The 19,708-nt window shown below is 49.7% G+C and overlaps 1 protein-coding gene across 3 annotated transcripts; it reads right to left on the bottom strand.

Moving 5' to 3' along the window:
- Positions 1–1,870: 1,870 nt before the first annotated feature.
- Positions 1,871–18,705, bottom strand: IDH1 (isocitrate dehydrogenase (NADP(+)) 1). Of its 3 annotated transcripts, none has more exons than XM_005601394.4 (10): positions 17,869–18,705; positions 17,147–17,206; positions 14,611–14,748; positions 11,913–12,204; positions 9,634–9,739; positions 8,254–8,431; positions 7,197–7,348; positions 4,881–5,021; positions 4,052–4,214; positions 1,871–2,798 (listed from the first exon to the last, which is right to left on the bottom strand). In XM_005601394.4, exons 1-10 carry the CDS (start codon positions 18,471–18,473, stop codon positions 2,708–2,710), a joined length of 1,926 nt encoding a protein of 641 aa, XP_005601451.2. In that variant the 5' UTR covers positions 18,474–18,705; the 3' UTR covers positions 1,871–2,707.
- Between the last annotated feature and the right edge of the window lie 1,003 nt (positions 18,706–19,708).

Here is a 19,708-nt window from a genome sequence, read left to right on the forward strand (position 1 = left end):
GGAGCAGCTGCTGAAACTTCAATAGGGGCTGTAACATGTGTTAAATGTTAAATTTCCCGATGCTGATAATCACATTGTGGTTAGATACAAGAATATCCTTGTTGTTGTTAGGAAATACACACTGGAATATTTAGGGGTAAAGGGACACAATGTCTTAAAATTACTCTGAAATGGTTCAGGAAAAAAAAAGTGTGTATGGAGAGAGAACGATATAAGAAATGGTGCAAAGTAAAAAATTGGTAAAGGATTATGGGATTTCCTCACACTATCCTTAACAATTTTTCTGTAAATTTGCAATAATATCAAAATTAAAAGTTACAAACAATGCTACAATGTCTGCAAAATTCACTCTTTTGGAGTCTGAGATACCACACAAATTCAGAGTTTGAGTCCTTGTTCCGGAGGAATTAGCCATTTGGAAGCTACGTCATCCCTAACATGAAACACGGGGACTAGGAAACAAACCTCTAGAGAGGTGAGGAAAGTACAAAATTCTTATCAGTATTTTCATAACCATTCAAAGTTTTCCTCATTTTTTATTTTAGTTCTAATTGTCTTAACAGGGAGAGACAAGACCCTTAATTTGGGGAAATTTTTACGATATGAATATTCAAGTGGAGGATGAGAAATCACCTGTCAGGAGTGTCTTAGGAGGACTGAACACATCAGGCAAGAATACAGGGGAGCTGTGATTCTAACTGTCAAGATTAAATTTTAAATATTTTTAGTTAAAAATTCCCCTTAAGAAAGGGCATTTGCAGTTGACAGCTTTTCGACGTCTGGAACCCTCAGCTCGTGTTGCTGGACCTGCTGCTGTCAGCGCTATGAAGCAGCGGTCACTTTCCTGGTCGACAATTCTGACCGTGATGCTGTTAAACAGTGAATCATTAGCTGCTGGACGTACTGGTCACATCTGTTCATTTGCTGGTTATTTTAGAACCTTCACTGGTTCTCGGCCAAATGCTGGATCTGACGGGTATTGGATCAGGGCTGCTGCTGCCACTGCTTGTCTGAGAGACTCCAGGATGTCTAAGTGCCAGAGGGTGATTTAAGATCACCCAGCCCCACGCCATGCTATCACTGTGTTCCATGTGATTCATTCTTCTTCCATCCAAACCTGGACACATCCACGTGTAGTAGAAAGAGCCCCAGCCCAGCGATGTAGATTCCTGGGTCCCAGGCCCCACGGCACTGCTGTGCTGTGTGAACCTGATACAGCTCCTCTCGATGCTTCCATTCCCTTCCCCACGATACACCGACGATGCTGGGATGTGGACCAGCCTTCCCAGGTATGGAGTTGGAAACATGGGACACCCCTGTGACTCGTTCCTCTTCCTCAACCCCCACATCTCCAGGGATAATCAATCCCCACCCGTCCAGCATTCTTCTCAGGTCCACCCAGCTCTCTCCGTCCTCCGTGCCGCTGTCCTAGCTCAGGTCCTCGTCTGCCACCTGGAGGATGCGGCAGCCTCGGACCGGGTCTCCCTTCCTCAGCTGGACCCAGCACTCCCTGCTCTCCTGCCCGTTCTCCATACAAGCTGCCCAGAGCGCGATTTTTAAAATGAAAGTATGACCATGCCGCTCCCTTCCTAAGTCTCGTTTGCTCAGTGTTAAGTTACATGACAACACCTAGACTCCTGCGCACGCGTGTTGACACGGCTCCCTCTTGTTCCATGTTCCCCCCCCCGTGTCCTGCCTTTGTCCTCTTTCCCTTCCCTGTAAGATCTGAATCTCAGTCTGTTCCCCCGTCCATTTCCCCACAGTAAACTCCTTGAGGGCAGAGACTTTTACAGCCAAATTCCCAAGGCTGGCACCTGGCTCGGTGCTGGCAACCGAAGTACGCTGGAGGAGTAAGAACTCAGCAGACGAGTGTCGGCACTTGATTTTAATTAAAATCAATAGTTTAGGTGGAGAACAGGACTAGCACAGTGTTTACAATCAACCTCTGGAAAATCATATTTACATCAAGGAAATAAAACAGGCCGGCAGAAGGGCTAGGAGGAGCAGCTTGTCACTGCACTTGGGTGGGACGTGCTGCTGGGGGCACGGAACACGCGGAGCACACGGGGCCAGGACGCGGTGGCAGACACAGGGGACAAACCCCTGGGGAGTATTTGCTCTGGGTTCCAAACCCTCCAGCGGCCTCAAAACTATTCAGCATTTTGGAAACACTTAACAGGAGCTCTTTACAAAACGAGTGCTGTGTCTTCAACACGTCTGAACCACACCCACGCTCTGCATTCCAAATCATGCCAAGTCGAAGTACAGCTCACCCCCACATGACGGGACGTCTGTCACACCAAGACCACCCCGTGCCGGGCCACGGAGGGCAGGGAGGGAGCGATCTCAGCTTTACACGTATCTTAGGGAACAACACTCTGGCTACAGCTTTCCCTTTCTAGCCTTCTTTATTTTGGTCATTTATATCGAACATGAGAAAAGTGACATTTAGTACAAATGATTACTAAAGTAATTCCTAGGCTCCTAGTAGAAAATAAAGTAAAATTTTAAAAAGTCCCCTGCCTTGTCCATGAAGGTGGCATAACCGTACACAAGAAAAATGCTGTAAACTTATAGAAAAGATAAACTCTGGCTTCTAAACAAAATACAAAATTGATTCTGCCTTTACCCTTGAGTGTTACACAGAAAGATGTAAACCAGTGGACCGGCTGCCACAGCCCTCATCCGCCCCGGCCGGGGAGCGACCTCAGAGTTTGGCCTGCGCCAGTTTTATCTTCAAGTTTTCTCCGAGCTTGTCCATGAACTCAAACGTATTCAGGTAGTCGGAACGCTGCACGCTGGCAGGGGAGGAAGAAAGAAGGCGATTTAGTTTGTCTCTGGTCTGGTAGCAGGAAGAGGAAAAGCCCTAGACATGCCACTTCCTAGCATTCCACCTATTTCTGGAAGAAAATCGGTTAATGTTAAGCTATGAATTTATGGCGGATGACTGTGCTCAAGGTTCACGGGGTGGACCCAGGCCACAGGCGGCCTGCGGAGGCGGCTCGGCTGCATGCATGCACAGCAGGCTCCGTGCCACGCGGCTTTGTGGTACCACTGTCACGGAGCTGTGGTTCAGACGAATGCCCAGGAGCAGAAACCACCCACTTCTTTTTCCCCCCTCTTAAAAACAAAACCTCCTGAGAGTACAGCCAAGCTTCTACTCACATCCCCACAAACTGTCATCTGTCCTTAAAAAAAGAGTTTTAATGCTCTTATATCAATCAGTGTCTTACTTAAAAAACAAAAGATGAGGACTAGCTAACAGCATCGTGCTGGCAGCTGCCTAGTCAAACGGGCTGCAAAGGTGACACCCTGCTAGGAATGGGTCCAACACAGCGTGCTTGCTGGAAATTTAAGACTGAGTCTGTCCCACTAGCAGGTGCACTGACCCCGACTGAGCTCTCTGAGGACGCAGGGGAGACACGGGAGGGCGTGAGATTGTGCTTCTGGACGTGATGCAGAGTAACTAGCACTGACTCTGAGGGAGGAGTCTCTGACTGGCAGCTAATCCAGCCGGGATCTGGGCTACGTGTTCCAGAAAAGTCCTGGGTCATACACGGGCCCTCAAGCGTCTGACCCCTGGTTAGGTGCCTAAGGAGGGATGGTGGTCGACTGGGATCTAACACTTGTGCTGGATCTGTAAACTGAGGAAAAGAGAGAGGTGGAATCAAACAGCCTCACGGTCCCTGTTTCTAACTGTCTATAATCTCCTTCATTGTCACCAATGATCGTCAACCAGATCAAGGGGCAGCAACCCAGCTCAGCACGTGGACACGGTCCAGGCTGCAGGTGACCCTGCAGTCCCATGGGGAGGCCGCCACACCCACCAGCTCCTGCATCAGAGGCAAAGTTCAGCAGCTGCCTAGTTTTGAAAAGGCTGTATGTTCCAAAAGCCTGAAAGCTTTTCCACCTGACCATTTACATTTACAGTGTCTCCCGACTCCCGAGCCAGGTGATGAAGGACGATTCACAAAATTCCACAAGCACGGACGCTGTGAGCCTGAGAGGCTCAGTGGCAATCTGACCAGAGCCCAGGGCGTCTTATACTCACTTGGGTAAACCTTTAATACAAGCAGCCAAGTCCTTGGTCATGAAGCCAGCCTCAATGGTCTCAACGCAGACGTCTTCCAAGGCCTTTGCGAAGAAGCCGAGCTCTTTGTTGTTATCGAGCTTGGCTCTGTGGGCCAACCCTCTGGTCCAGGCAAAAATGGAAGCTGAAAGAGAAGAAAAGAGCACACTTCAATCACCCCAGTTGGAGGGATTCTCAAAAACACAACAAGTTTTTTGTTTAGGTGACTGACCTCATCAGATGACATCCACAGGAGCTATAAGCTTTAGGACACGGAAATATTTTACCAAATAGAAACTTAAAAAAAAATCTGCATTTTTGCAGAAGAAATGTTCTGGGTTTTGTTGGAGCGTTAAGAAAGCCCATGTTCATGGTGTGGCAGCAGCACTTGAAGCTTAAGGCATTTATTTACTAGTTGGAAAGGGTCACAATCTCTTCTACCTCGTGTCTGTCTTGGTCTCCTCTTCTCTTTCCAGGCTGTAATCTCTCTTTAAAGGGCTGTCCTTGAAATCTGGCTAGAGGGTCTATCCATGTGGCTTTAGATTCTTAGCCACATGTGACATTTCACTGCACCAGAGGAAAAGGAAAATGCTAGCTGACATTTTTCTCTGTAATGTGTATTCTCCCACAGAATGGAAAAACATACACCTGTGTGTATTTCAAGAAGCATATTAAAACAGCTTGCATCAGGAGAGCACGTCAGCTGTCGGGTGACAATTTTACACACAAGGTGTTGGGCAGCCAAGGGAACACGGAGTCCTTGGAGACCTCCACTCTGGTTGGAAATCACTGTTGCATAAACGCATCTTACCAATGGGGTTGGTGGACGTCTCCTGTCCTTTCTGGTACATGCGGTAGTGGCGTGTCACGGTGCCGTGCGCAGCCTCTGCTTCCACGGTCTTGCCATCTGGACAAACCAGCACGCTGGTCATCATGCCGAGAGAGCCATATCCTGTAAGGGGCAGAGGACAAGGTGCTGGGTTCCACTGCACAGACAGTACCGCATTTCTTAGAGATGAGAGCCAGTGACTTAATCTTGCCAGGTTTCGGGAAACAAAATAAACTCGAGCCTGTGGGGTTATCAGTAATCCTCCTGCCTGTGAGAAGGCAGGGTCCCCACTCCAGACCTCAGAGCCAGAGTCTGGGAGGGGCACTGCCTCACTCTTCTCTCAGGGGCACCTGTCCTGGAGGGAGGGCTGCATTCCACCCTCTTTCTGTGGCTTCCTGGCCACGGTGGCTGTTTTCCTACCTGGGAAATAGAATAAAAGCACCTACTTCACCAGGCTGTTGGGAGAATTAGATGAACACTCACATGAATACCTATTCACATTCCTTAGAACAGTACCTGCACAGAGTGAGAGCTCAGTACACGACTGTCAGCCTCCAGTGCAGATGCTCTGCTCTTCTGGGAAAGTAAAGATTAAAGAGCATTGCCTCCGGCCATCGAGATGCTCACAGACTCGCTGGGACTGGCGAGAAAAGGCAGGCTGGAAACAGGGTGGGATGGACCCAAGAACATCCCATTGTTCTTCCTTCTCTCTTAACGGTACCAACAAAACAATTCTGTTCTGTGGTTTCCTATCCAGAGAACCACAGGTCAACTTTTAAGTCCACACGATTGATTTTCTTCTTTCACTACTCTTTTACACTCGAATCAAAGAATGCTTTTCTCCATTTTTGCTACCTCCCAATAGTGCAAATTTGTAATAGGCTGGTTTGAGAGTAATCAACCTTCTTTGCTCATCTTTGAGCACATCAGAGATTCCCGCGTGGGATCGCTCGCTCCTCTCGTACTACTGTGTGGGTCTGGGGCCTCGGCACACCCTCGGATACTCATTGACTGGAGTCTAGGACCACAGCTGCGGTGAGTCTGTCTCTCTAATAATATCAGAAGACACTAATTGGTACCACTGTCAGAACTGAGGACGTAATGACACGTTGGGTGTGAACCCAAAGTTGTTCTTGCCTCTAGAAAAGACCCGATGTGAGGACAGCTCTGCCGCCCGCACTCTGTTTAGTTCCTCGAGGTCATCTTCGTCCCCAGCTGGGCCCAGCTATCTCATCTGCGCCCTGCTGGACGCCGCACATCAGAACTCCTACGTCGAAGCCGGGTGCGCCCCCACAACTTGACATCCACATTGGAAACGTCCCTCCAGTACTCTCTTCCCGTTGCCGCAAGGACATTCAGAAACAGTGAAATGATTCGGGCCATGAGGAACTGCTTCCCTGGCCCGCGTGAGCCACCAGAGTGACGCTCCTTCCCCACCACCCTCGGCACAGCAACGGCAGGATTCGGACACGGAGGAGGGCGAGCCGAGAGCGGTGCGACCCACTTATCTGACACAAAGTTGCCTTTCACCAGTTGGTCTACTGACTCTCAAACTGACAGGAGATGCTTAACTGTCCGTAAGACAGAGAAAAAGTAGTACTTGCTGGGAGGGAAAACGCAGTATAAACCCACGCGCATCTGCCAGGGGAGACTCCAGTTTAGAGCTGCGGGGGTAGGGACTGGAGGGCAACTGGGTGCCGGGGCGGCAGGGACGGGAGGCGTCTGTGGGTGGCCATGGCGTCGGCAGGAAGCCCTGGTCCCCGCAGTTTCTGTGAAGAGCTCCGGGCGTCTCTGCTCGATCCTGCGTCTTGAAAGCCAGCGGTAAAGTGTGCTTTACACAGGCCCAGAAGAGTGTCAGGGCTGGCAGGGCAAGATTAGCACCTGCTGCCAGATGAGCGGGCGATGGAGGAGCCCCTGGAGATGAGAGGCCCAAGACACTGACTCGCCTCTCCCGCCCGATCGAGTGCCCTGGCCTTTTACACAAATTCTCATCAGAGGGAAAGCAGCAGAGGGAAGCGAGTGGCTTCAAGTCAGCCTGTTGGAGGTGCTGAAACTTCAAGGGGAGAAAAGGTTTGAGAGAGAAACCGTGTCAACACCTAAGGCTGGAGCGCAGCGTGTCGACCCACTGAGTTACTTCCTGTGACTTGAGAAAAGTCGCTTCCCATGTCTGAGCTCCATTTCCTCATCTGTCCGCTGAGAGGGTGGACCCTTCATGATTTTACAGAGAGGACAGCACCATCCCTTTCCCAAACCGGAGGACTGAGGCCACGCCCTGTCCTGGGCCCCCTAGCTCCCCACCTTGGGCCACGGAGTCTGACTGCACGTCGCCGTCGTAGTTCTTACAGGCCCAGATGAAGCCGCCCTCCGACTTCATAGCTTGGGCCACCATGTCATCGATGAGCCTATGCTCATACCAGATCTTCTGGGCTTCAAACTGGGATCTGTACTGCCTAAGAAATGAGAGAGAAAGAGAACAAAAGAAGAAACCGGTTTTGTAGGACACCCTCTGCTCTCCAAGGGTAGGGTGTGCTGGGAGCAGCATTTTTTACTAGAAGCAGCACAAACTGGGGCACTTGACAGACATGGGCTCAAACTCCGCCAATCATTTTCTAGCTGTGAAGCCCGGATCTCCCCACCCGTGAGGCTGGATGAACGAGCCAGCAGCGTCCAGGCAGTGCATTACTTCCCACGCTCAGTGCTCTGCATACTGCCGGCCAGATTCTGGAGACGCAGCTCGCTGTCAGCATGCAACGAGGGGCGGTGGGGAGCCTGTTCCACCACTTGATGCCGTTCAGGAGACAGGGCAGCTGCCAGGCGTGGTGCAGAGAGGGAGCGGGAAGAGGAATTAAAAGGCCTCACAAAAGAGATCCAGACTCTGAGCCCTGGCCTGCACACTTGCAGCCTAGAGGGAGTTACGCATCTTAAATTTAACATATGCTCACGTGTAGTTGAACCCACAGTCACTACAAATGTAGACTTAAGTCCAAACGTCCCCACTGAAGCAGAGTCTAAGCACAGACTCCACTTCAGGAAGAATGTGACTGGGCCACGCAGACACTCACACCCTGAAGACGAGAACCTTCTATCACCAACACGGTACCTCTATTCAAACAAACAATTCTGCTCCGAGAAAAGTAAACGTGGGACCCTTATTTGAGGACACATTTACCTTCTAAAAGCAACTGAGGAGTGGTTTTGTTTCACTCCTGCTAAATCTCAGTTTTGCCCTTATCTTTAAGGGATAGTGATGGTTTTCACTTAAGTTGTCCCAGAATCAAAGTAATAATGATGCAAATTCTATACTGTAAATGCCACCTTGAGAAAAAAGAAAAAGGAAAAAATGAACTGTAGTTACTTGTCATATATCTCCTGAAAGATGTCTTTGAAACGTCCGTCGTATTTCTTCAGAATAGTGTTCTTGGTGCTCAGATACAGGGGCCAGCTCTTAGACAGAGCCATCTGGAAAGAGCTGTGTGCAAAATCTTCGATGGACTTGTCTTGATTGTACATCCCCATGGCCACGCCGCCGCCCTCTGTGGGACGCGAGGAGAGAAGAGGAGGAGGGACACGGTTACACTCACCCGCGTCCAAATCCACTCACCACAAGACACCCAATTCCCAGCCCCACGGCCGTGCCCAGGCTCCCAGGTGGACATCCAGGAGTTTCTGAGGCTCATGACTGCAGGGCAGTCAGTTCTAGATGAGGGTATTCTAGCTTGTTCTGAAAGGGCAAAAGAAACGATAAAAACATGGTCTTCAGGATCCTGGAGACACCGAAATACCAAAAACTTGTGATATAGACCAGAAATACACCCAGGAAAGGGTGGGTGATTTTTAAGCTATCTTTTCATACTTTTTAAATCAAACACGTATTTTAAACTCTAAGTGTGCAACCCAGTCCTCAGCCACTGAGAACAATCTGCACTTCAAACACTGAAAGAACATTCTCACAATCTCCTGGAGGACACTGACAGTTTACACTGTCACTGGCAGAAGTACGCATGCCGCACGGAATCACTGGGGCCTCACAGCTCTTACTGGTGGGACTCTGTTATTACTGAAGACAGAATTCCAGGGCCAGTGGGGCTCAGAACGGGAAAGGCGCTGAAACCAGCAGAACCAGGTTCCGTTAACATGGACTTATTCAGAGGAGGCAAGGAAAACAAAACCTGAGTGTTTTGAGTTTTTGTTTGTGTGAGTACTTCTGACAACTTTAATAGGTGGAAAGATGGTCCTCTGTTCTTTCAACAACTTTTGAGTGCAATTTGCCAAAATGGACCTGCGAAGCAGCAGGACGGTGGGAAAGAAGAGGCAAAAACAAACATTTCACTTTCACAGAATAACCAGAAGGGCAAGAAGAAAATTTCAGGAAATATACGACAATCATTTTCAGATACCAACCCTACCAGACCAAAGGGCAGGATTACATGACAGGTGATTTGGGGCTATTAGCGTTTAAGTTAGAGAATTCGTGTGCTACGGAGTCCTGCCCCCCCGTGTTTCCAGAGAAATACACAGTCATCTACAAGTGGCAGCTCCTTCTGTGCTTTATCCACGCCACAGAAGGCACGGAAGCCAGCTACTTTCTATGTTAGATTTTGAGTCCTGCAGAAATGCTGTGGATTCAGGCTGTACTTTTAGGCAGCCATACAACTAACTTTAAAAAACCAGTAATAATGTTGTTAAATGAACTGTAAAAAATAAAAGATGTAGCTCATGACGGACTTAGACATACCTTCAAAGTTATGTACCAGGTAGGTCCTTTTCTGGGATCCATCACTCGGTGTGTAGGTTATCTCTACTCTTCCGGGCCCAGGAACAACAAAATCGGTTGCTCTGTACTGTGTAGGGGAAGAAAAGGCATGAAGAAAAGAAACCATCCTGACAAGATTTACAAAGAAGGAAAAGAACTCATAGACTAGGGAGCTGGAAGACACCCAGACCAACGGGGCTGTGTGGTTCAACCTTCCTTTACTGGAGAGGTGGGGACGAGAGGTCCCAAGTCCCCATGCTGGTGAGTGGCAGTGCACATCACAAATCAGTTTTTACTGGGTGCCTCCCTCACAGGCAGTTTTCTGAGCACTGATATGGAGAGAACAACAGAAGTCTCTTCCCTTAGGAAGCTTACGTCCTAACAAAGACATAAGAGTGAGAACATAAGAGCTTTTCAGGTGTCAAAAGGGGCACAGAAAAAACACACTGCAGGATGACAGAGGAAGAGAAGGGGCCGTGACCTGGAGGCCGGGGGTGTCTATGGGTGATGACACCGTGGCTGTGGCACTGAAGATGACAGTGGGAGAGCCAATGCCTTGTCCTCGCTCTGTGACAGAGGCTTTAAGTAACTAACCTGTGTCATCTCATCCCCTCATTTGATTCTTACATCAGCCCTATGGGGAGGGACTGTGACACAGTGGAAATAACACATCAGGGGGCAAAGACTAGGGGTCCAGTCCTCAGTCTCTTCACAATGACAGGCCCAGGACTTGTCTATGTGAAGCACTCGTTCTGGAAGCAGCTGTGGCCGGGTGATGACCCTCAGGAAAGGGCCATCCAAGGACAGCGCCTCTCTCATGTGTGTGAGCTCTCCAGTGGAGAGATGTGCCCCCTGCACTAGACACCCATCAACCCTGCTGCCCTGGGCCCCTCCAGCGACCCAGAAGACTCCCAGAGGCAGGGCCCAGTCATGCAGCTGCACCCACACGTTCACGTCTGTGTAGAGTAAGACGAGCGCAGCAGTAAAGACCTGTCAGACAGTCTATGCAACATCTAGTCTAGCGGGATACTCCTGACATAGGAAGCCCTTCACTACAAGGGGTAATTTACTCCCATTTCTCAAAGGAGGACACCGAGGCCCTCAAGCTGCATAAATGCTTTGTACAGGTTTCAGCAAATCTGAAGGGTCAGACAACCAACCTGAGGGTTGGAATTTTCAATCTGGACTTTAATGTATGGAACGACAATTCATCCAAGTGACCGACACCAAAACAATAAAAAAGGAGCTAGGACAAAAAAGACATCACTGAACTTGTAAGAACTTAGACTGGTGTTCCAGGATTAGTGGGTTCGCAGTACCCTGGGCCTTTCCTGGGCCTCTGGGGGGCACCTGGGAAGGGAGTGTGCAGGAGGAAGGGAAGTCGGAGCCACAGGGTAGCACAAAGTGAACAGCCCTTGAGGACCGGGGGGACCCTGTCCCCAGGAACAGAGTGGTCTGTCCAGGCCACACTGTTTTTAAGGACGACCATATCAAAGCCCTTGGATTTCAGCATTAGGGACTCTTGTTTTCAAGCCTCTTTTAAGATGTAAGCTGCTATGAAGGTCAGAATTTTGATTTTGCTTAGCTGGCAACTTTCTGTTTAATTTGGCAAGAAGCCTACTTTGCGCAGAAGTACAGAAACTATACTTTTTTTTCCAAGTAGGAAAGGAATGCTTTAAAGAGACTGCTTTCAACTACTGAGCCAGTTTTCCCTTATGCATGAAGAGATCATGCTTAATATGATCTTCGGTAGTTCTCAACCCAGTCTGCACATCAGAATCACCTGGAGCTTTAAAACGCTGGAACCCCACAGAACTCAGATCCAGCTGGTTCAGGGGCCTCTCAAGCATTGGAATTAAAACAGAGAAACAAATTTTTTAAAAAAACAAAACAAAACAAACACCGAAAACCCATAAAGGGAACCTATTGTACAGCCAGGGTTGAGAACCACTGATTTGGTTGAACCAGAGGAAGTTATCTATACAAAAATGTCACTATCACATGGTTTAACCTAATAAAAAGATGAAGGAAAAACACATCTGAAAAAAAATCATTTTTGTTGAGAGGGTGCCTCTCTGTAAGTTTTCTGTGTTTACTTCTATCTAAATGCATGTAAGCACACAGATATATATATATGCGTTTCTCAATTTGGTACCTTGCTCAATGGGAACAGACACCAAAGATGAGAATAAAACACACAGAAGTCAGAACTGCAGGCAGCCAAAGGCTGTGAAAAATCAAAGTACGCCAACAGGACTTACTTGGTCCCCATAAGCATGACGACCTATGATGATGGGTTTCACCCACCCGCTCACCAGCCGGGGGATATTTTTGCAGATAATGGCCTCCCTGAAGACAGTGCCACCCAGGATATTTCGGATGGTGCCGTTTGGCGATTTCCACATTTGCTTCAGCTTGAACTCCTCAACCCTCTTCTCGTCAGGGGTGATGGTAGCACACTTGACACCCACGTTGTACTTCTTTATGGCTTCTGCGGCATCCTTAGTGACCTGGTCATTGGTGGCATCTCGATTCTCTATGCCTAAATCATAGCTGGGAGGGGAAATCGTGAGTCTCACTTTCCAGACAGGCTGACAGGGGACTGAGGGTGCTGCCACTCCATCACCACACATCAGTGTATGCACGCCGATGGCGCAGAGCCTGCCCTGCAAACGCACCTGCACCTGCCAAGGTTTAGCCTTAGTGTACCCACACACGCCAATCAAAGAGCACCAAGAAAGGCTGGCTTGCTGGGCTAGGCCGCGCGGTGTGGGAAGCTGGCTACAAGTCAACCCCGGTGCTGCCCCTTGACCTGCTCTTCACCAGAGGCAGCAACAGCACTCAAGCAACCCTGTGCAGACTTCCTTCCATGTAGCCAGCATAGAGATGTACCCTAAGCACCATCTTATTCTTCCCTTAGTAAACACTGTGCTCTAAACAGAAGGAGTCACAGGGTGTAAAGGATTTTTTGTACTTCCTATCAGTGCCAAAAATGCTAATGATTCCTGCCTTAACGCTAGTTAGTCATACGATGACCCTTTCCCTAATTCTTGGGCAAGTCCCTCTGTTCTGGAAACAAGCCTGCAGTTTATTGGATCAGCAATGAAATCCAGCAACGGTTTTATACACCCCAGCGTGATAGCTCACTACACACCAACACCTAGACTGCAGGTTACCCAGAGCTGGAGAGAATGTAGGTGATCCACGGAGCACAGAAAATGACTGTACAGCTTTATCTAAAATACATAATACTTTGTCGAAAACAGAAAAAGCAAAACAGTAATGTAACAATTTATTCTCTAAGGCTTTAAACAAGGTTTTCATGTTCCAAAGCGTGCTGACCCATTAAGCTTCCAGATTTCCCTTTTTGCTCTTGTATTTTCCTCTCCTTAGATATCCCAACTCAGACGCAAATGCAAGGATAGCATTCTTGATGTACTTCCAAATAAAAACAGTTCCAAACTGCTTTGTCCTTAAATAATTCGCACGAGCCTAACCAAGCCCCTGCCCTCTTCTCTTCGGGCACAGGAAATGCTGCGTATCTACAAATGTCTATTCCTAACTCAGATACGGAGTGTGGCAGCAGTTCTCACGTGTGCAGGAAACATTTTCCTCCGAAGAACCTCCCGGCAAATTGGGGGTTTTTTGTCTTTCTTCTTAACGTTTCTAAGAGAAAAAAATGAGTAAGTTGGCTGGACCACCATCTAGCCTCCAGAAACCAAAACAAAGAGAATCCCTCAAAAAGAACGAGTCACACAATAATAACAGCAGTTTTGGAACAACTTAAAACTTGTGTGAGCCTCCAAAAACTCTTTAGTCTGCAGGCAGGGAGTCTTTTCCTTCTGGGCATAATGACTATCCTTTAAAACCCCAGACGCCTCTAAGCTAACGAGGCTCAAAGCTTCTTTGCAGCCACTATACCAGCAGGAACTCTGCAAACCCACCTGTTGCCATGTCAAGTTCTGCACAGGAGAGTGCTTGTAAAACGCTGCTTTAACCCCGTGGATGACGATTTTTATGCTCCTTTCCTACATGTTTGGTTGACCTCTGCAGTATGCACTCCTTCTCGTGGTTGCAGTACAGACAATATCAACAGCTAAGGCTTAGGATAACTAAAAAGGGTGCCTAAGGACACCATGTGAATTAAATGTCTATACACAAGCAAACAACAGGTCCTCAGGACACAGTCTGATGAATAATTCTGGGTCAAGGCAAACACACTTACAGTTGCCAGCAGTTTGGCTGGAATGTGGTGTTCGCCACTTTATCACGCCGGTTTTCAGCCACTTCACCCTGGTAAAATCCTGTCTCTACCTAGTTCAAATGTACAAAGAGCACGAGCAAATTTATGAAATCACAGGGAAAAAAGGGGAGAATTCCGTAGAGACTTTCTTATCTGTCTCCAAATACTTTCAACACAGGGCAAACAGAGGCTCAACTCTTTAGGACAAAAGGTTTAGAGGAACTTCTCCTAAAAGGTGGGGTTGATCAAACAACTTCAAGGCTTCTTTCTGTGCTAACAATTTATGAAGCAGGCAGAGGCAGGAAGGAAAAGGGGAAGGGTCCACTGAGTGGTGAAGCAGAGGACAGAAAACAGAGCTCGAAGGACAAAACTGTATCACCAGCAGGACCTCTGTTACCCTCCCTTGCACACCCAGTACCTTGTGCCTTGAGGCTACTGATTTATTACAGATAAAACCTGCACAGGGAGCAGAGGCTTGGAAAGACCTGAGAATCCCTTTGCTCCCATCAAAATTCTTCTCTGATGCAGAATGAAAGGTCCAGTTTTTCTAGCAATATGTTACAATTACAATAGAGGACTTTTTTACATATATTTAGGCAGCCCTCCCTGAAAGCGTCATTCGCAAGACACAGCTGTATCTACGTAAAAAGCTGGTTACCCCGACACCACTTGGAGTGTGCTTCTGCATCTGCCGTGTGGAAGGGCAATGCCCTCACCTGTGCAAGTCCAGCTCCACGTGGGGAAAAATGAGTTTCTCTTTAATCAACTCCCAGATGATTCGTGTCATTTCATCTCCTTGCATCTCTACCACAGAACCGCCACGGATTTTTTGAGACATTTTGACTTCCGTAAACCTTTAAAAAGAAAAAAAGATATGATACATATCTTGTCATTTATTTTATTTCATTGTAGCGTAAAAACAAAATACAAGCAATCTGGAGACTACCAGAGAACAATTCATAACAGCCCGACTGCATAAAAAGTCAATACTAGCAATTACGTTTTCCATTAGAACTGAACACATTCTCTGCATAAACCATGTTACATAAAGCAGGTGTGTTTCTGAGTCAGCCCTCACAACAACCTGGTAAGATGGAAATTATGTTTCCATTTTACTTGGATAAAAGAACAGCTTTCCCGAGCCCACCTGGCTGGAGTGTGGGGAGACTGATGCTGCAGCAAGCCCTTAATGATGGATCTTATTCTCGACTGTAGGTTTGTCTTAGAAAATGAGATTACTTCCACAATATCATGTTTATTTGAACACTTCTATCCAACTCCTCACTTTACTGGGCCCTCAGGATGAGCAGGGTGATGTGTGCTAGTATTTTCCTCTTTTAAGAGGGTGTTTTGGCTAAAACAACTACCCTTGAGGAGATTCAACAAGTTCTTGTGACTCATGTTTAGGGAAACTTTAAGTCTAAAAGTGAAAGATGAAGGATTACTGGAGAAACTATGTTTTCCTAGAGACAATAGTAGATACTGGGGATGTCACACTAAATACAACGGTGATTTCTCCGTTACAGAAATCTGTGTATAGAAGGGTCCAAGCCCGTCCCTGTCCTGTTCCTCAGTATCCCAACTCCTGGACGGTTCTTCTGGTTGTTCATGGGTAAAGGTAAGCTGCCAGTGGGCAGGACAGGGAAACAGAATTGTTCCAGGAAAAGATATCTTCCTGGGATGTGGGAGTAGCAAATACAAATTGATCTGATTCCTAGAAAGGGCGGGGTGCACCCTTTGGAAGAAGCAAAACTCTGAGGCTTGAAGCAACACCATGTCCCAGGTGTGTCCCCAGAGGCAAAGGAGGGCCCTAAGGTGCTGCAGGCACCTGTTCCCTTGCAAGATGCTCTGATGGAAACTTCCTTATTCCAGCAACATAACTGCAAACTGCTTTCATCTCCTTGAGATACAGCTGAGGCCTGGAAAAGTCAGGAGAACTAACTTAAAAATTACTAGGTAAGAGGCCTATAAAGAGTATCTCTTGAAAAATGAAGCTCAAGTCATCTGACCTTTAAATTAAAAAAATGTCATGCCTCAGTTCCTGTGACAAGCCAGGATCTATTCCTAACCATCCTCGCTTCCCAAAGCGCAATTCTAGAACACTGCTTCTTGGTGTTCAGGAGGTGCCCTAGGCCATTACTGGGGAGCCATCTGGAACTCAACTTGAATAAAAGCAGTAAGCAAACTGGTGTGCATGAGTGGATTACGTCCCATCTGCAATTTCAGGTATAATTTGCAATACAGTTTAAAGTATACGGTTCAGTCATGCTGACCCCACTGTCACATCTGTCCTTGTATTTAAAACAAAACAAAACAAAAAAAGAGGCAGCAAACTGATCTTGGTCTTGATAGCACCTTTCCAGGGCTGTATTCCAACACAGTATTATGCAAGAGCCATGACTTGGCTATTTTTCCTTAATGGCAAATACAGCTACTTGAAACTTCAATACTGAGTGACAGGACCTTTTTAGGTATTTTCTTCTTAGGTGAAACAAACATCTTCTGCAGTAATCTTTCTACATCTCATAATATGCATAGCTGAAACATTTCAGGTTTTCCTCACATTTCTTATCCAGTAAAATTTTACCACCTTTTAAATAAAAAGTAAAGCTCCATTGTAGACCCTGGTTTACTACAACGCAGGACATTATTTCATGTCTTCTAGAAGTCAATTTCGTGGGTTGGGCTTTAGGCTCCACTGGATTCACTTCTCTACTCTCTACCTCAGATTTTGTCACCGCCCAAACCCTGACTTCAAAAGGAAGGACTTTTCCCACAGGCCAGTTCATGTGGTGTGAAAGCAGCTGAATTCCAATCTCCTGACCCGCTTGTCCAGTTGCAGACAATAAACCCAGACTCACAGAGCAGTTTAAGAAAAAAGACTGCTCACCCTGTTTAATTCTATTTCATCAACCCCAAATTTTTAGCCACATTTTTTTTTTCTTTAGCTGAGATCACAAACTACAATCATTTCTGGACAAAAAGTAGTCTCTTGTACAGAAGTCGCAGGACTGAAAGAAACAAGGAAGCGCGGCGCTTTACTGTTGCAAATACCCTGGACTTGCTCCCCTGCGGCGCCTCTGCCGCCCTCCCGGACCTCTGGGACCTGCTGGACCTTCGGACTGCCCAGACCTCCAAGACCTCCAGAACCTTCAGGACCACCCAGACCTCCGGGACCCCCGAGTCCTCCCGGACCGACTGACCGCAGCACTGCCGCAGCCTAGAGCCCAGAAGGGGAGTGCTCGTGCTCACCCTCGCAACGTGCAGTCGCCGGCCCTCGCTCCTGCAGACTCGCCGAGCGCGGTCTCTGTCCTAGAAGAACGGAGCAGAACCGAGACCTGGCGTGAGGTTGCTGTGTCCGAGCACTGCGCCGATCGACGCTGCCGGACTACCCGGTCTGCCCGGCTCAAGAGGCAGCTCGGGGCACGCCCGGGGCAGGGGGAGGGGTCGGGTCCGCAGGCGCCCTCTCGGGACGGGGAGGGTCCTCCGGGGACAGGGAGGTCCTCCAGGGACAGGGAAGGGCCTCCAGGGACGGGGAAGGGCCTCCAGGGACGGGGAAGTGCCTCCAGGGACGGGGAAGGGCCGACGGGGAGGGTCCTCCGGGGACGGGGAGGGCCTCCGGGAACTGGGAAAGGCCTCCGGGGACGGCGGGGCCTCCGGGAACAGGGAGAGTCCTCCGGGGACGCGGAAGGGCCTCCGGGGAAGAGAACGGTAGTCCGGGCCCGCACACGCGCCTGTGGCCGTCAGTGCACTAACCCGCGACCCGGCTGCTCGGTCTCCGCCCCCGCGGCCGCGCTCCGTGCCGGCACAAGCACCAGCCCCGCACGCCCCCGCACCCTCCTCCCGCGCAACCCGGCGTCGTCCCCGCCCGACCCCGCACCCTCCCCGCCTCCTCCGCCCGGCCGCCGCTCGGCCCGTGCACCGGCGAGGACCAGGCCAGGCCGCCCACACGCTCGAGCCCGCAGGCACCGCACCTTAGTCCGCGCGGGCACACGCCGTCCGGGCTCCTGACACCGCCTCCGCAGGAACCGCAGCGCAGTCCCGCAGGCTTCGCCGCCGGCTTTTGTCCACCGGGATCGGCCCCTCGGCCCACTTTCCGGCCACGCCCACTCCGTGGCCCCGCCCCCGACACGCCGCCAATCCCGCGCGCCGATCTCGCCGAGGTGGGCGGGGCCAGGCCCCTCAGCCCACCTCCCGGCCAGTCCTCCGCCCCGCCCACCTCCCGGCCCTGCTCTCGCCACGCCCTTCTGCGGCCTCGCCCCCGAGACGCCACCAATCCCACGCGCCGACCTCTCCGAGGTGGGCGGGGCCAGGCGTCAGGGACGGGTCCCCGAGCCTTGGGGCGAAGCCGCGGGTCAGCCTTCCCTGCGCTCCCGGTGCGGGAGGGGCTGCGGCGCCCCCTAGACTCGGGGCGCTCCCCGCGGCGGAAGGACGCGAACGCCCCGTGCAGGCTGGACACGCAGCGAGCGGGCCGCGCGGCGCGCTCCCAGGGCTCCGGGGTCTGCCGAGACCCACGCCGCCAGGGGCCCCGGGCTTGGCAGCGACCGAGGGCCCGGCTGCCGCGAGTTCCCAGGCCCATCCCCTTGCCTGCGCCCTGGACGAGCCCGAGACGGGTCACGCCTGTGGCAGAAGGAAGCGTGCTGTGGCGGGCGTGGGGCCGCGTGGGGCGTCTGGGCTCAGCTGGAGCGCAAAGCGCTGTCAACTTGAAAGGCACGCCCGCCTGTTATTTTACCCTCAAAAGGAGTTTACTCGGGAATAGCCCAAACAATCGCAACCGGACACACGCGCGATGCGGCGAAGCCCAGGCAAACACAGCCGGCGTGGACAGGGCTGCCTTTATAGAGAGCGGAGAGGGCGGGACTGTCCCAAAGGAAAGTCCATTGGGGAAGAGTGACAGTTCAGAGCGGCAACGGCTTCTCATTGGCCGAGCTGCCGCGTTTCTCATTGGCTGAGCTGTAGCGTCTCTCATTGGCTCAGCTGCAGCGTCTCTGATTGGCTGGGTTGTTGCCCCGGTGAGGAGAGGTCTTCCCTCCGTAGAGAAGTAGTTGTACTTCCTGTTTGGTGTAACTGAGGACGTGTGATGGGCTGTGAGAGCTCCCCCTGCAGGCTCTCATGATTCCCATTTAGCTAAGGTTTATTTTATTAATTTCCACGAGGCTGATCAGCTGCACAAGCAGGCATGCCACAGTAAATAATTTCTGCCACCACCCAGGGGGTGACCAGGTCTTTATTGGTCCGTACCTGCAATTCCTATTACTACTACATGAATAAACCCAGTTGTCATGTGCATTAGAAGACAGGGATAATGAGATTATTATTTGAGTTCCAGTGAAGCTGGATTAAAGATGTGGAGCCTTAAAAAACAGTGGGTTTAGGAAAAATTGTGTTTCCTGCAGGGAATTATGTTTTGTGTATTCCTTATTCTTGAAAACATGTCGGTGGGGGGCGAGGGGAGGAGTATTTTAAATTGTGATTTGTAGGAAAACAGCATGCTTGTATATTGCTGCCCAGGATTCAATGTCCCCAAATTTATTTTTAAAATGATCTCCAGCATCGGGCTATTACAATTACTCTTTGAAGACTGGCATGAAGGGCACGACACAAAGTGCATTTTGGACACTAGAAGGCACCAGTATTCTTCCCAAGAGAAAAGGAAGAAGGAAAGAATACATGGCGTTGAGCTTGTTAACTTTTGAGGTGGATTAATGGAAAGTAGCAGTCACCTCCATTTATTCCTGTAGAAGTGATGGTAGAGTTGTATGAACTCGTATTTTCATCTTGAATATGAGACCCAAAGTCACCTGAGGTTGTAAA

This window comes from Equus caballus, chromosome 18 (assembly GCF_041296265.1).
Source record: "Equus caballus isolate H_3958 breed thoroughbred chromosome 18, TB-T2T, whole genome shotgun sequence".
NCBI lineage: Eukaryota > Metazoa > Chordata > Mammalia > Perissodactyla > Equidae > Equus > Equus caballus.

Coding starts and splice junctions, on each gene's coding strand:
- IDH1 (XM_005601394.4), bottom strand. CDS start 18,473: ATGGGCCTGGGAACTCGCGGCAGCCGGGCCCTCGGTCGCTGCCAAGCC. Junction 14,749..17,146: donor GGCGACTGCACGTTGCGAGG/GTGAGCACGAGC, acceptor TTCTTTTTAAAG/GTTTACGGAAGTCAAAATGT. Junction 12,205..14,610: donor GTGGAGCTGGACTTGCACAG/GTGAGGGCATTG, acceptor TTCCCCTCCCAG/CTATGATTTAGGCATAGAGA.